This window comes from Epinephelus lanceolatus, chromosome 12 (assembly GCF_041903045.1).
Source record: "Epinephelus lanceolatus isolate andai-2023 chromosome 12, ASM4190304v1, whole genome shotgun sequence".
Classification (NCBI taxonomy): domain Eukaryota; kingdom Metazoa; phylum Chordata; class Actinopteri; order Perciformes; family Serranidae; genus Epinephelus; species Epinephelus lanceolatus.
This window is the reverse complement of record NC_135745.1, coordinates 20,905,423-20,920,857: the sequence shown is the minus strand read 5'-3', so window position 1 is coordinate 20,920,857 and position 15,435 is coordinate 20,905,423. Positions and strand designations below refer to the sequence as shown.

At 41.3% G+C, this 15,435-nt stretch overlaps 1 protein-coding gene across 1 annotated transcript in view; it reads left to right on the top strand.

Annotated features, from left to right (window-relative positions):
* Positions 1–15,435, top strand: part of yes1 (YES proto-oncogene 1, Src family tyrosine kinase) — a 40,050-nt gene that overhangs the window by 15,350 nt on the left and 9,265 nt on the right. The window contains exons 2-8 of the mRNA XM_033650782.2: positions 1,978–2,268; positions 4,809–4,908; positions 8,832–8,930; positions 9,975–10,078; positions 10,352–10,501; positions 11,806–11,961; positions 14,792–14,971. Coding sequence (XP_033506673.1) covers positions 1,986–2,268; positions 4,809–4,908; positions 8,832–8,930; positions 9,975–10,078; positions 10,352–10,501; positions 11,806–11,961; positions 14,792–14,971 — 1,072 coding nt within the window. The 5' untranslated portion in view covers positions 1,978–1,985. The remainder of the gene's footprint in view (positions 1–1,977; positions 2,269–4,808; positions 4,909–8,831; positions 8,931–9,974; positions 10,079–10,351; positions 10,502–11,805; positions 11,962–14,791; positions 14,972–15,435) is intronic.

Below are 15,435 nucleotides of genomic sequence, written 5' to 3'. Positions count from 1 at the left end.
AATTATCAGTAAATAATCTTAGAAATTTAGTCTTTCCAATTTAAAGACAAAAACCAACTGAGCCAAAACTTCAGGGGAGAATTCTTCTTATCTTTCTGTTTATGTAAAATAATTTGTTTTTGTCTTTTCTAGTCCTTGATGTACAGCAAACACACACACACACACACACACACACACACACACACACACACAGGGTCTCATATATCAGTAAGCTCAGGAGGACAGAGCACTGACTTTTAACGCCAGAGGGCTTTTTGCCCTTCACAAATCTGTGTCAGTGATAGTGTGATCACAGGGGAGAGTTGAAATGGCCACAGGCTGCAGCAGGATCTAGTTTCTAGCTCGGATAGCTTGACAGGGCTTTGTTGGGACTTGTGAAGTCATGTGAGGTCATTCACTGGCATGCAGTCTTTGTTTTCTGGATAGCAGAGTTATAGTTTTAGTAGACCACCCAAAAAAGCTCCAGGGCAGTATGAAGAATATTACTATTATTTCTCTCCATTTGTGACACAGGCTCAGCCCCATTAATAAACCATGAGCTCACAGCTTTTGGGTTTGGTTGCCGTTTTTATGCACCAAAACACTGTCGAATTTTGGATACCTGTTCATGTGGAAATGTTGATAACATTTTGTGACATTTACAGTGAATCTAGACATGGTCTGTTACAGTTGTTGTTGACAGTCTGGAGATAAAATCATGCATGCGTGGTGATGTTAGGTTGATTTTTAATGATTGTTAAACATGATGGGACACATTGGAACATGTTCAGCTTGTTAAGTATTTACAAATCAACTCAAAGGGTCACTGTTAATGTCACATTACAGGAGAAATAATGATTTAAATAAGACAAGTCCATTCACCTCTAACTATTTTTGTTGCCCATGGATCTCAATCCACTATCTCATGCAAATGTAGTCTATTTTTTACCTTTTCATACCAAATTGCGGGCAGCTGTGGCTCAGAGGTAGAGCAGGTCATCTACTAATCAGAAGATCATGTCAAAGTATCATTGGGCAACATACTGTCCCCCAAATCGCTCCCCATGGCTGTTCATCGGTGTGTGAGAGCTTGTAAATGATGACTGAGTAACAGGTGGTACCGTGTATGGTAGCCTCGGCCACCAGTGTGTGAATGGGTGAATGTGACATGTAGTGTAGAAGCGCTTTGAGTGGTCAGAAGACCAGAAAGGTGCTTCACAAGTGCAGTCCACTTACAACCTACCATTTACCATCTATAAATTAGCTAAGCGCACTGTTTTTATTGGATATCCCTGTCTGTATTGGTTCAGTAATGCAAAGAAACAAGATATAATTCGTGTTCTTACAGGATTTTTAGTGGGCTACCTGGTGATGCAGCTCTAATCATAGTCTACCTGTTGTTCAGTTGTAGAAGTCATTGTTAAAGACTAAAGAAGTATTCAGATTGTATCTAAGGCTCATGTTGTTGAGTTTATAACAACATCTTGTATTAAACTCCAGATAAAAGATAAAATCCAGTTTCTCTATCCATCAAAAGGAGTGTCACATGAATCACTTGCTTTCACAGTGTGCACCTCATTGTTTCCCATCACAAGTATTTCTGGCAGACTTGTGCCGTTTGAATTATTATCCTCTTGCCTGATGTGCAGGTATTTCTTTGTTGGATTTATTTACAGTTAGTTTCTTTTATATAGTTCCTATTTGAACAACACAGCATTCCCAAATTGAAGTTTAATGTCTTAAAAGTGTTTCTATTCACTGCCAGAGAAGTTTTGTATCACTTCCAATGCATTGTTCAACTCGACTTGACTCTTCTCACTTCACTTTTGCTACCAGAATCCATAATCCAGAACTTGTGTTCAAGTCACATTTAGGTCATTAACAGCAACAAGAATCTAAGATGTGTAACAGTAGACACCTCCAATAAATGTATCAATATGCAATAAGAAGACCAAACTTTAGTTAATCAAAACTTTCTTTTCCTCCTCCTCCCTGCAGGCTTGACGATGGGTTGCGTCAGGAGTAAAGAGGACAAGGGCCCGGCGTTGAAGTACCGACCCGACAACTCAAATGCCACACCAATCAACGCCCACCTGGGCCACTACGGGCCCGACCCCACCCTGATGGGTCAGTCACCAGCTATGAAGACACACAACAACAGCTACAACAGTCACGCTGCTGCCCTCACACCGTTTGGCGGAGCATCTTCGGTCATGACGCCCTTTGGTGGGGCCTCCACCTCCTTCACCTCGGTGGCTGTAAGCAGTCCCTTCCCCAGTGTCATCACAGGTCAGTTTGTGGAGAAGATTTAAGGGCTGCAGTCAAATTGTCTTTTTTCTTTTCTTTTTTTTTTTTTTTAATTAGGAAGGTGAAATGAGTGGCAGCCATGATAAGAGCTGGGTGAAATCTCTAAATGTTAAAGAAAGGGCTTCAGTGCTTCTTTTCTTATCTCCTTCATCATAGGATACACTGAACTATCCTTTATGAAAGGAAAGGAGTTAATGCCGTCTCACACCTCCTTGCTGCAGCAACATTTAGGTGACCCTGTCCTTGTATAGCCAAAATGAGAGCTGTGTCTGCATACTCAGCACAAGTCAAACACGTTTTCAGTGGATGTGGGTCTCTGCCAGGGTTGTCCCTCGTCACTATTTCTGTTTGTGATATTCATGGACAGGATCTCAAGGCACAGCCAGGGGGAGGAGAGTGTCTGCTTTGAGGACTTAGAATTGCATCTCTGCTCTTTGTAGATGATGAGGTTCTATTGGCGTCATCACACCATGTTCTCCAGCATGCACTGGGGTGGTTTGCAGCCGAGTATGAAGTGGTTGGGATGGGAGTCAGCATCTGTAAGTCTTAGACCATGGCTTCCTCCCTGAAAGCGCTGGTTTGCCCCTTCTGGGTTGGAAGAGTTACTACCCCAAGTGAAGGAGTTCAAGTATCTCAGGGTTTTGTTCATGAGTGAGGCTAAAATGGAGCCTGAGATGGATCTGTGGTTTGGTGCAGCGTCAGCGGTGAGGCGTGTGCCGCGCCCGACCATTGTGGTAAAGAAGTAGCCGAGACGGAAGGCAAATCTCGAGATTTACTAGTCCATCTACGTCCCAACCCTCACCTGTGGTCATGAGCTTTGGGTAGTGACTGAAAGAATGAGATCGCTATCTTTGATAGGGTGGTTGTGTTCAGCCTTAGCGATAGGGCTAGGAGTTCAGACATCCGGACTGAGCTTGGAGTAGTGCTGCCGATCCTTTGCGAATGGAGCTAGTTGAGGTGGTTAAGGCATCGAATCATGATGCCTCCTGGGCGCCTCATGTTAAAGGTTTTCTGGGCACGTCCACTGATGAGGCCCCGGGGTAGACCAAGAACACGCTGGAGGGATTATATATCTCATCTAGTCTGGGAGCACCTTGGGTTCCCCCAGGACGAGCCAGAAAGTGTGGCTGGGAGAGGTATGTATGGAGTACCTTGCTCAGCCTGCTGCCCCCACGACCCGGCCCTGGATAAGTAGATGAAAAATGGATGGACTTTTCTACCTCAGCCAAGGTTTCAGAAGAAGACACACAGGATCAGGAGCAAGGGAACATGCATATTTCAGAAAAAAAGGCATTGAAAGTTTGAACTGAATGAAATGTCCTTAATTATTCAAATAAATTCATATAACTTTGGGTCCCTGTGCCCCTTCAAAGAAGAAACAGAAATGTAAAGCTGTTTTTAATAGAACCCAAAATGAAGGATTTAAATTAACTCAGCTAACAACTGAAACTAACTGTACATTCTGTTGTCATTACGTTTAAATCAGTGTACAACTTTAGAATAAACTCTGCTCAACATTTGTTATGCACAGCAGATGTTATGCAAATGAGACATTTAAAATGAGTCAGCCGAAACATCAAGGCCAAAGAGAAACCCAAAATAGGTCTGTAATATGGGGAGTAATACAGCAGACGTGGTGTTGCCAAAGCCAAAGAAAACAATTATATGCACTGACTGTAATGGATTTAGTAGTGCACATGCACAAGTTTTCATTTTCAATAGTTTGCTCAAGAGGACTTTCTGATTATTTGTTGCTAATGAAATGACTTTTAGTGATATGAAAAGTTAATCTCATGCAGTTTCAGGTGCGACATCACAGATCAGATGGGTAAATTATGCAGTAAATATTCAGAGCAATGAATGATGTTTTCTCTCAGAGCACACACACACACTCATACACTCATGCACACACACCTCCCTCTTTGCTCTCAAGGACGATAATCTGGCCTGAGGGGCCGCTGGAGATCTAATCCTGCCCATTCAATTTCCTCCTTGAGATAAACATATCAGAGTCCTGTTGTCTCTCTGCACTCTGTCACTTCAGATCAAAAACAAATCAATTCTTTTCATTATATGAAAGAGATTAAGTGACACCAGTTTGACTTGAAGTGATACCAGCGTTTTAGAATTGTGAAAGAAATATCCTGTTTGCCCTCATGTGTTCTTAAAACAACAGTAAAAGAGTTCGTTGTATTTTTAGTCCAGGCCCTGAGGTCTGGAAGTGGGGCATTTCAAAAGATATTTTCAACATAATAAATGCTTGTATTCTGTGGTATAGTCTTGGATGTACTGCCATAATTGCTTATTAATTTGTTTGCCTGACTCAATGAGACCTTTACTAAAGTGGGAAATATTAAAAAAGTAAGAAAGGAGGAAAATGAAAATAAGTATTTTGGTCTTTATTATGTGAAGGTCGAACGTCACGATCAAATGAATCCAACAGCTTCTTGAGGCTCTGTCGTATGAAATATTCCTTGTATGTATAATACACACCTCTAACGTTCAGTTTCTCTCACTTTCAGGCGGTGTAACATTTTTCGTAGCACTGTACGATTATGAAGCAAGGACGTCAGATGATTTGTCATTCAAAAAAGGGGATCGCTTCCAGATCATCAACAACACGTGAGTGCATTTGCTTTTTTACATTCATACACTCCTGCTGTGGTGACATGTGTGTACATGGGTGTGTGTGTGTGTGTGTGTGTTTAATCCCTCATTGTATTCAGGTCTGATATTAAGGCAGAAATCTGTCTGGGTTAATGGGTTCCTCTAATGGGCCATCTGTTTAGTCCCCATCGCTTTGCTCCCGCCACAGATCACTCCTCTAGTTCAGTGTTTTTCATTTGGGTTACAGTGTAAAACGTGGCACTCTTTCCTCAGTTAGTAAAATACAAGCAATGCTCACAATAAAACAGAAGTATAGTACCAGCATTTACAGAATTTGCATTCAAAGACACCAACAGTGCACTGAAAATATTCTTAAAGGTCAAATGCATAAAATTATTAGAGTCAATTGACTTATTTACACCATTGCTCATTTTCCTCAGTTTCCCTCTTTGCAATTTGGACCCTATTTTCCCATGTTTTGTGTCGATGTGACTCATGGGAACAACAGTTTTGACTCTGGTTCAGTATTGAGTGAGAGGGCTGCAGGCGACATCCGCAAAACAGGCTGCAGTGTAAACGCTCGGGGCAATATGCACCCCCAATGTGCATTCACTAAAAGTGCTTGGTTTTGCCACTGACATGCTCAGATCATTATTGTGTCTGATGATATTATGGAAAGGATCCCTACAGAGATGGACCTTTTTGTGAAAGAGAAAGATCTTTTTTATTAAACCAGAAACAGACCGGAAATTGCCGTCGCCAAGGCCACCAGACACCATTTACAAACACATTGATTTTAGCGTCTTTAGAGCCAGCATCTGGGTGAATTAAGGGTTTATTTCAAGCCGACCAGAGTTGATGGTGCTTGGGATAGTGGAAAGACAAACCAGGATAGTTGATGTTTATCTAAAACATGGGAACATGGGATCCAGGATGACAAATACGAAGCTTACCATTTAAGAGAATATTGTTGTAAACCATGAGTAAATTTCAGCCAGGGCAAAACTCAAATCCCTAACTTTGGTCTTGTATGGGTGTTGGTTTCAACTTCATCCACAACATACAATACAATAAGTATAACGTGTCGTTTATTTCTAAAACAGAATTAAAGGTAATAACAAAAATCATCTATTTCTCGGGTGTGCACAGGTGTGAAAATAGGCAGAGCTCCAAGTGCTCCACACGAATTCTGTTCTCGTCATTCATCACACACGTCTTCAGCCGCTGTCCACGAACACGTTGCGTTTGCAGTGATAAAAATGACATCTGCTTTTAGAGGCGAGATGGGAGGAGGACAGATTTGCTCAGTTCTACAAAAATGCAAATGCCAGCAGACAGATTTTCCCCACACCTCAGTTCCTCCTCTTTGAATTCAGGATTGAACATCTGCTGTTAAACATATCAGGAAGTGTGGTGACTGGTGTGGGTCCCATACATGCGGTATTTTATTTTCTTTAGCCTTTGGCGCAGATTTTTTCTACTGGCCTGGTGTTTCTGAAGGCTGGAAAGTGAGTAATTTAGCTTTTACACTGTAGGGTATCTATGAGCATTAACTTTCATTTCAGTTACAGTTACTTAACATCAGTGGTGGTAATAAGTTCATTTACTTAAGTGCTGTGCTTCAGTACAATTTTGAAGTACTTTACGAAGGTATTTCCATTTTGGGCTGCTTGTAAACCACCACATTTGACAAGGAAATACTGTACTTTCAGATTGAGATTTTACATTAAAACACATAACAGGCTTATAAAATGTGATGATGGTAAAACCTACTTGTGGTCAACGAGCCTCAGTTGTCCTTACTTGAATATTGTCTCTTACAACACCAATCTGGCATCAGAGAAAGTCTTGGTACAGCTTGTATGAATTGTTACAAACATATGAAAAACTTAGAATAACATTTTATTCACTCAGTTTTATACCACATGTCCCCAACGTACAGAATCACATGTAATTACCCCACCAGGGAGGAGGCAAAACAGTGTGTAACCCTTGGTGCAGACTGTTTACCATTGGAGTCAGGAACATCAGCAAGGTCTTCGTCTTACCTCTGGACACCCGGAGCCTCCTCACGTACAGCATGCCAAGTGTGAAGGACCTTTCAAAATACCAAACCATGACAATGCACAAATCATGCATACCTGTACAAAAAATAAAAAATCAAGGGTCAGAGATGCATTGGTTCATCTTTTCTTTTTAGATCAGGGGCCATTTTTCCACAGAACAAGCACTTTTAATACTTTGAGAACATCTCGCAGATGATACTTTTTTGCTGCTATTTAAGTAGTTTTTGTGCAATTAATTTGAATGGTAATACATTTTTTTTCAACTGTTGTTTTTGTCATGAGTACATTCACACAGAATGTGAGTATTGCAAGGCAGATAAGTGATGTAATTTTTTTCTAAACTAAGTCAACCTGTGCGTTCCAGTCCCTATACCACCATACTATATAGTATGCCAGAAAAAGATTTGGTATGTCCAAATACAGTATACACAGTATGTCACATGCAGTATGCTAGACAGCATGCTTTTCTGGCTATTCTGACCCACAATCCTCTGCGCAGCGGACGATGCGTCACGTTGACTGAGCTGCAAACAGATGACAGCTTCTCATTGACAGCTGTTTAATAGTTGATTGACAGTTGTCAGAAGCTGCAATGATGGATGACAGAGCATTCAGGTGACTGATGACCATTCAGTTGGTAATAACAGGAATATTAATTGTTTAATTGAATGAAATAATCATAAATATAATCAACAACAAAAGGGCATAAGTACTAAATAAGAGAAGTGTGTAGCCTTTGTAATTTTACCATTGTGAATATAGTATGTTAGAATCTACAATGTATGTAGGTATAACATTGCGAAATAACATTAGAGCTGTCTGGGTTGATCTCCATCTCTGGCGATCTCGGTGAATAACATTTTGCTTTATCTCCATGGTAACAGAAATATGAGTAGGAGGGTCTAAGTTAAGGGCACAACATTATGAGAAAGCAGTATGTCCCGATTGTGTGCATACTGCATGTAACAGTACATACTTTTTAAGGGCAGCTGCAATACATACTAAATTTTTTTTAAAAAGTATTTGACTTGGAACACACCAATTTTTTTTTACCCTGATTACAGCATCAACACTCTTGTTTAGTTTAGTTTAGTTTAGTTTATTAGTTTAGTTGACAGGGACCATGTACAGAACAGGTTCTATACCAGAGTTAGCTAAATAGCTAATTTGCATCTGTGGTCCCTGGGCAGGAAGTTAAAAAGACAATAAAACACATTCTAAACACTACAGACAATATCAAAAACAAAACAACAGTATCAACAACATTACAGAGGAAACATCATACAAAATACATTCTATATACAAAGATCAATGATCGCATGATTGATTCAAGCAAGTCCAGTTGCCTACAGTATGGCACTTAGTAACTCAATAAAGTAGCTGACGGTAGCTCACACTATACAGCAGCTTACCTCAGACAGACTGACTGTGTGCTCCAATAGGATCCTGTCGTTGGTCCTCTGCCTCCTCAGAAGCCGCTCTAGCATCCGCAGAAGGACCTCAACTGTTGGCCTGTTTTTTTGAGGAATGTGCTGGTGTAAAATCTATTTGAGTGAAGTGTTGCAGCTGTTGAAAGTTTGCATCACAGCCGACAAGAGTAGTGTTAAGGAGAAACATTTGAAGACGAGTATTTCACATTTTTATGTTGGTTATCTTTGGCACCCTCGGTGTGAGTAGGCCTTTAAGCATCTTAATACCTCCTCCACCACTGTTTGATGTGATGACTTAGATTTGTGACATGGTTGAATGACGTGTGAGACGACCTTATTTCTCTCTTGTCTGTATAACACCCGCTGTCTTCATTTTAGCGTCGGTGTATTTTTCAATCCTGCTTTTGTGAGTTTCTGTATTCTCATATACGTCTCTTTTCAGGGAAGGCGACTGGTGGGAGGCTCGCTCCATCAACACCGGACAGAAAGGCTACATCCCCAGTAACTACGTGGCTCCAGCCGACTCCATACAGGCTGAAGAGTAAGAGCTCAATACCTTTTTCTAACACTCTGTCTCTCCCTATCTCTGTCATCCTCCACAGTTGTTCAGTTTTTTCTTTCAGTTTTCTTCCTCACATTCCTTTCCTGTTTCTCACCCTGCTCACTTAGTTCTCCTCTGATTAAGAAGACATGATGCGGCTGGGAGGTCACGCATTGTGACTAACCCATCATGTAGCGACATTGCAGAGAGTCCAAACAATGGAGCCCTGTATTGTCGTTGAGAGCTGGTGGCATTCCCATTGCTGTTCATCTGGTGTGACAGAAACGTTAAGGGACTGCGATGCTGCTTTGACACAGTTTTGGCCTGGTTTCTCATTGGCTGACAGCCATTTTTACTCGTACTAGATGTTTAAATGACTCATAAAAAACCCTGTGTAAACCAGCCAGCTAACTTTGCCTTCAGTCTGAAAGAGTCAGTGATCAATAGTGTTTAGGATTTTGGTTCCTGGGGAAAAATGTGCCTGTGAGCTGAGACAATTCAACATGACTCAACTTGTAATGATAGCTTGAAAAAGACTAACTACTCTTTGGAAAAAAAGGGAAGAGAAGAGCTACATTTTAAGATTGTTTACAGCCTTTAGCCAGAGTTTTACCTAATAATTCATAACCCTAATAGACATTATATGTAATGGAATAAGCTAAAGACATATTTCTTGGAGTAGAGATAATAGTAAGCTATGATTATAAGGATATGGTCTAAATGATTTGGACTTAAATGACAGTTTAAGCTTCTTAGTAGCCTCTGTCTGACTTTGAAGATAACCACATATGAACCACATAAAGAGTCCTGATGTTTAATGATTACTCACTAACATCCAGTAAATTTTATTTTCCTGTTCGTCTGTTTTTGATCTTTAACTTGACGACTTCACAGACTGGGATTTAGCCAGAGAGTTTCCAAATATCCAACGTCTTAATATGCCATACTCTTCCTGCATGAATAGAAAAACCCTACTTGTTGTGCAGCACATCACAATGAGAGCTCCTCCTGTGCCTGTCTGACTCTCTTTCTCTGTTCGTGCAGATGGTACTTTGGTAAAATGGGCCGCAAAGATGCAGAGCGCCTCTTATTGCTTCCAGGGAACCAGCGGGGCACTTTCTTGGCACGGGAGAGTGAGACGACCAAAGGTAAGAGGATTTATTTCTTGAAAGCACTACTGTAATGATAAGCCTGCAGTGTGGATATACCATAAGGCAGATGAAACTTTTCTTTTGTTCTCGCGTGAGCTATGATTTTATTGCAGCCATATGTTAATTTATATGGAAAAAAACATGTTTTTAATGTCGGTTGGAAGTTAAATGTGTTTTTATATTTATCTGTGACGTAAAATAAAAGCCTGAGATTGATTTTAGAGGGTTTTTGTTGCACACATCACTCTTAATCTCTCTGTCTTTTGAAAGGTGCCTACTCCCTGTCTATCCGGGACTGGGATGAGGTGAAGGGAGACAACGTCAAACACTACAAGATCCGAAAGCTGGACAACGGTGGTTATTACATTACCACACGGGCCCAGTTTGAGACACTACAGAAGCTCGTGAAACACTACACAGGTATGCAGCCCGTCTGCGTGACCCCGCAAACATCTTATTCTCATGCAGGAAGCATTTAGACAAATTGTTGTTTACAACTAGAGAACCTCTCTGACTCGAAGCAAGTTTTTTTTTTCTTCCTCATGTTTGGAGTGTGTTTTCTGGACAGACTTGCCAGTGTTTGTTATAGTCATTTATACAGTTTGTATTTCAGCCAATGAATTCAGTGCTCGCAGTAGAAGATGCATTATTCAGCTGCAGATCTGCTGCTCGGATATATATTGAATATGTTTTACAGAGGTTGCTCTCGCTGGCACGGTCGCAGAGCAGCTATCACAACAAAGCAAAACCATGTGAGACTTAAGCCAAAAGAGGCATGGATATAGAAATCCCACATATCCCATAAAAAACAGTCTTAAGCCTGCTGTAATCTCTGCAATATTGATAGACAGGCAGCTGTTCCTAACACACATCTCCCCCAACACACACACACACACACACACACAGATGCAGGACAAACTGTTTATTGAAAACTTTACAAGAACACAGTCAACCTCTCCCAGAAGCAGACTCCATAAACAAGAGGATGTTTGTTATGTGGCTCTTTAACATTTGATTTCAGGCCTGCTCCCGTCCACATAATTCATGTAATTCACTCACTGTCGTGCTCTTTATAATTGAGTCCTTTGTATTCCTCTAAGTGCAGCCTTTTAAACTCCAAGTGGGAAGTCATGCAGAAAAAGTTTATGACATCTTATCTGTTCAGTAGCTTGAATATAACAGGCTGGTTTCCCTCTGTGTGTGTGTGTGAGTGTGTGCGCAGAATGCCAATATTACATTTCACAACATGGTTAGCGCTGCTGCTGTCATCTGCATTAGGCTCCCGCTTCATCTGAGAAGGCTTCAGCGCCAAAAACAACCTCTTGATCTTTTGCTTTCTTACTGAAATTGAAACTAAATTGAGTTCAGCATGGTTCATGTCATTATGGTGAAATTACCATAACATTTGATTATTGCGGGAACAGAGAATTGAAAGAAATAATAAATGATTGTTCTGGGAGGAATTAATGTGGAAATAGCGGGTCAACAGTTTTGTGCAATTGCTTCATTGTGGTTTGATTGCAGTTTGCTGCTGTTGTCATGTAGCTATGTGATATTTTATTCATTGCATGTTTACAGTCCATTTACCATAGCGTGGCTGTGCTCACTGCTCAGATTGTGTGGTGGTGTGAATTAGCACACTGATCGCTAACAAGCTCCAACTACAAGCTCAGTCTTTTTTCTGTTTTCTTCACCCCCCTCTTTACATGTCTGTTCCTGTCCAGAACATGCAGATGGACTGTGCTACAAGCTGACAACTGTGTGCCCCACAGTGAAGCCTCAGACTCAGGGACTAGCTAAGGATGCTTGGGAAATCCCACGAGAGTCCCTCCGACTGGAGGTCAAACTGGGCCAGGGCTGCTTCGGAGAAGTCTGGATGGGTAAGAGACCATTACTGCTGTACTCCAGCAGACAGTATACGTTTCAGAAACACAAACACACACATCATTATTGTCTTGTGAAGTGGTTTATGAATGAACCTTGAGGCCACAGAACCCACTCCGAACAAATGTTTCTGCCATTAGTTTTTACTGTCTTTGCCAGTGCTGTGACATTCATCTGCACAGCCTCTGGAAATAAGTGGTGCTGGGTGTTTGGTGATTTAGGGTGCTTTCAGACCTAGAGTTGTCTTGCTTTGGTCTGAATCAGGGACTAATTTTGTTCCAAAGTTGCATAATTGCCTAGAGTTGGTTTGTGTTCTCACAGCAACTTTTACAAGAGGACCAGATCAAATGCCTTGCACGAGAAAGCTGCTCTTGATGTGTCAGAATTTCCATGCGGGAAAAATACAGGAAGTAGACAAAACATTGAAGAAGAGTACACTTGCAAGATAAATGTGACTCTTTCTAATGTCACAATGGAGGGACAACTACGCAGGTTGATTTTAGCACTGGTCATCGTGGACTATATTGCTGTCATTGTTCATTTTAGTCAAACCATACAGTTTGAAAACGAGGCGCGGCTCCAACTAGAAAACAATGTTTTGATGCACTGGATATGCTGAATGTGCATATTAAGGCAGTACAGGAGGAGGTGCACATTAATAATCCTCCAGGACTGTAACATGCTCATGTTTAACCCAAACAATGTGTCATGTGACTGCAGTTGGTTCAGATCGAGGTCAGAAAACGTTCTCGCCACAAACGAACTGCACCAGAGTTCGTTTGTAACCAGGCCGAGACCACCTCTTCAAGAAGGTCTCTGCCTGTTTTTTTTTTGTTTTTTTTGTTTGTTTGTTTTTGGGTTTTTTTTGGGTTCACACCTGCCCAAAGGAACAGCACTTAGGGGGCAAATAAACTTGAGTTCGATTGGACCAAACCAAACAGGGCAGGTGTGAAAGCACCCATAGTGACTACTTGTGCTCTCGGTAGCTAACTGGACAATATTACAACACAGTTAACTAGTCTGTTCAGGATTTTGTCGGCTTTTTTTAGGATTGTTGCGGCCTAAAATGCCTGATGCCTTTTTTTAAAGAATTGCGATGCATGTTGAATGTTTTTTGGCATTTTTTTTGCAATGAAATTGCAGGAGCAAGTGAAATTACAAAAATAGTTCCAATTATTTTTGTATAATTCATTGAAAAAAAGGCAACTCATTCCAACTCACTCCAAAACACTAGTTGGCGGCAGAGTTTCTATTAAGTGCTGTAAAGTTTAGTTGATTCGATGCACGCCCAAAACACACTTAAAGCACACATTAAACATGGCTTAATAGAGACAATACATAAATAGGCTTCATTATAACTCATAGCATTCATACAACATGCTAATGTATTTAGCACAAGTCTATGGCATTTTACATTGTATGAATTAGCCTAGCGGCTAGCAGATTTTTTTCACTACTCATATGAAGCCGGGGACAACAGCAACATTTAAAAACAGGTAATGCTACAACTCACAAGGTTCACTGACAAAACAACTGTCTTATACTAAATATGTTTTCCAAACAAATATAACATGCTATTATTAGCATTAGACTGCAGCCGTTGAAGGTCGGCTACTCCTGACAGGACTCACTAGGATCAGCCTTGTCCTTCCTATGTCAGCAACACACATGCATGAATACACTCTGCTGTATTGATGTTTGATGCTAACACTGATCATGAATTAGTAAAGAATATGAACAACTGCATGGCCATACACTCACTCGGCCATTAGGCTTACATACAAGAACAAAACATCCGCTGTACATTATTCATAACTAATGTAAATTTAATGTCCAACAACTCAGAAGCAGTATATGCAAATTAACTGAATTAGTTTGCAGAATGACTCATTTGAGCTTAGAGTCGAGTGGGACTGACTTCAGTAAAGAGCTTGTCTTGCTGCCTCACTGGCCCACATACTGATGTAAATGCTGATTGCTGTTGGTTTACGCACACGCACACGCACACGCACACGCACACACAGCTCAGTAATCACAAGTCACCTCCCACGCTTCAGTTCTCCGGCCTGCATGTGAGACGGGGGCCTTTCAGTGAACACGACTCTCTTCTTTCATCACTCGGTCTTTCATTAAGCCTGGCCTGCAGCAAGCCTCGACCTGCAAGCCTCCGCTGTGCAATCCCAGGAATCCCTCTCTGTCTCTCCCTGCACTGTTTGCTCTCGATGGCTTTCCTGCTCAGCCACGACTTCTTACTAAAAGTCTCCTCCTTACTCGTGTTTGTTTAACATTTAGTTTTTAAACTGTATTGTACCGGCTTGTGCTGGTTAACCACCGTTGCTCTCCCATGCTCCGGCCAGCTCATATTATTGTTAGATATCATCACTGCCCTACTTTGTCCTTCAGCTTGTGCATGTGTGTAGTTTATTCAGCATGATTCATTCATGAAGGTCAGCCTTATGACGGAAGCAGTAGATCTCCTGCCTCAGCTCATTGTATGCAAGCAGGGCGTGAGTAAGTGGCTCTGGACCAGGAAGTGGCTGATTATTTTAGCTGTCCTGCTCTTTCTCTACTGAGCTACTCTTCACACATGGGAATACTGCCAGAGATCACAACAGCTGATTTTAGGATTGACTTTTCAATCACTTAAAAGGGGTCAAAAAGTCTTTTAATGTACTTTCAGTGTTATAGTGTGTGTCATTTAATGAATTGGAAATGCCCCAGATCAGTTATTTCCTCAATAATTCCTTTCAAGCTGCAGAAATGCAACATTGGTTTATGGTTTGCTTCAAACTGGAGTGATCATTTTTTTTATCATGTTTTATTCAGGCACATGGAATGGCACTACTAAAGTGGCTATCAAGACCCTGAAGCCGGGCACCATGTCCCCAGAGGCCTTCCTGCAGGAGGCTCAGATCATGAAGAAACTCCGACACGACAAACTGGTGCCTCTCTATGCCGTGGTGTCTGAGGAGCCCATCTACATTGTAACAGAATTCATGGGCAAAGGTAAGGACGGGACACTCTTACAAACCAGAAGTCAAGAATAAGCACAAGTTACATGTAGAAATGCATCAGAAGACACGAGTGCACTTGTAACAAAAAATCTGAAAGTTGTAAATCAATTATATAGACTGAATCAGGTCAGTGCGACCTGGTAATGTGACTTCCATTGGTCACTTAGTCGCAGAAAACAAGGAAAAAAACCAAATGTGAAACTCTATTAGGAGCTGTGTCTTGTCAAAATAAATCAAAACCTATATCAAAACCACACAGACACAACCTGCCGTTGCGCTTTTAAAAGCTGGCACAAGAAAGGCACAAGAGTAGCGCCCAGCATCCGACCTCGCGTTTTCCAGGCTGTTAAAGACATGTGTACGGCCTCTAATTTCCAGGGCTGGTACCTGCGGTTATCACACAGGCTAGTTAATAACATGTTGGGCAGGAAATCCAAAGTGTGGGATCATTTTGAG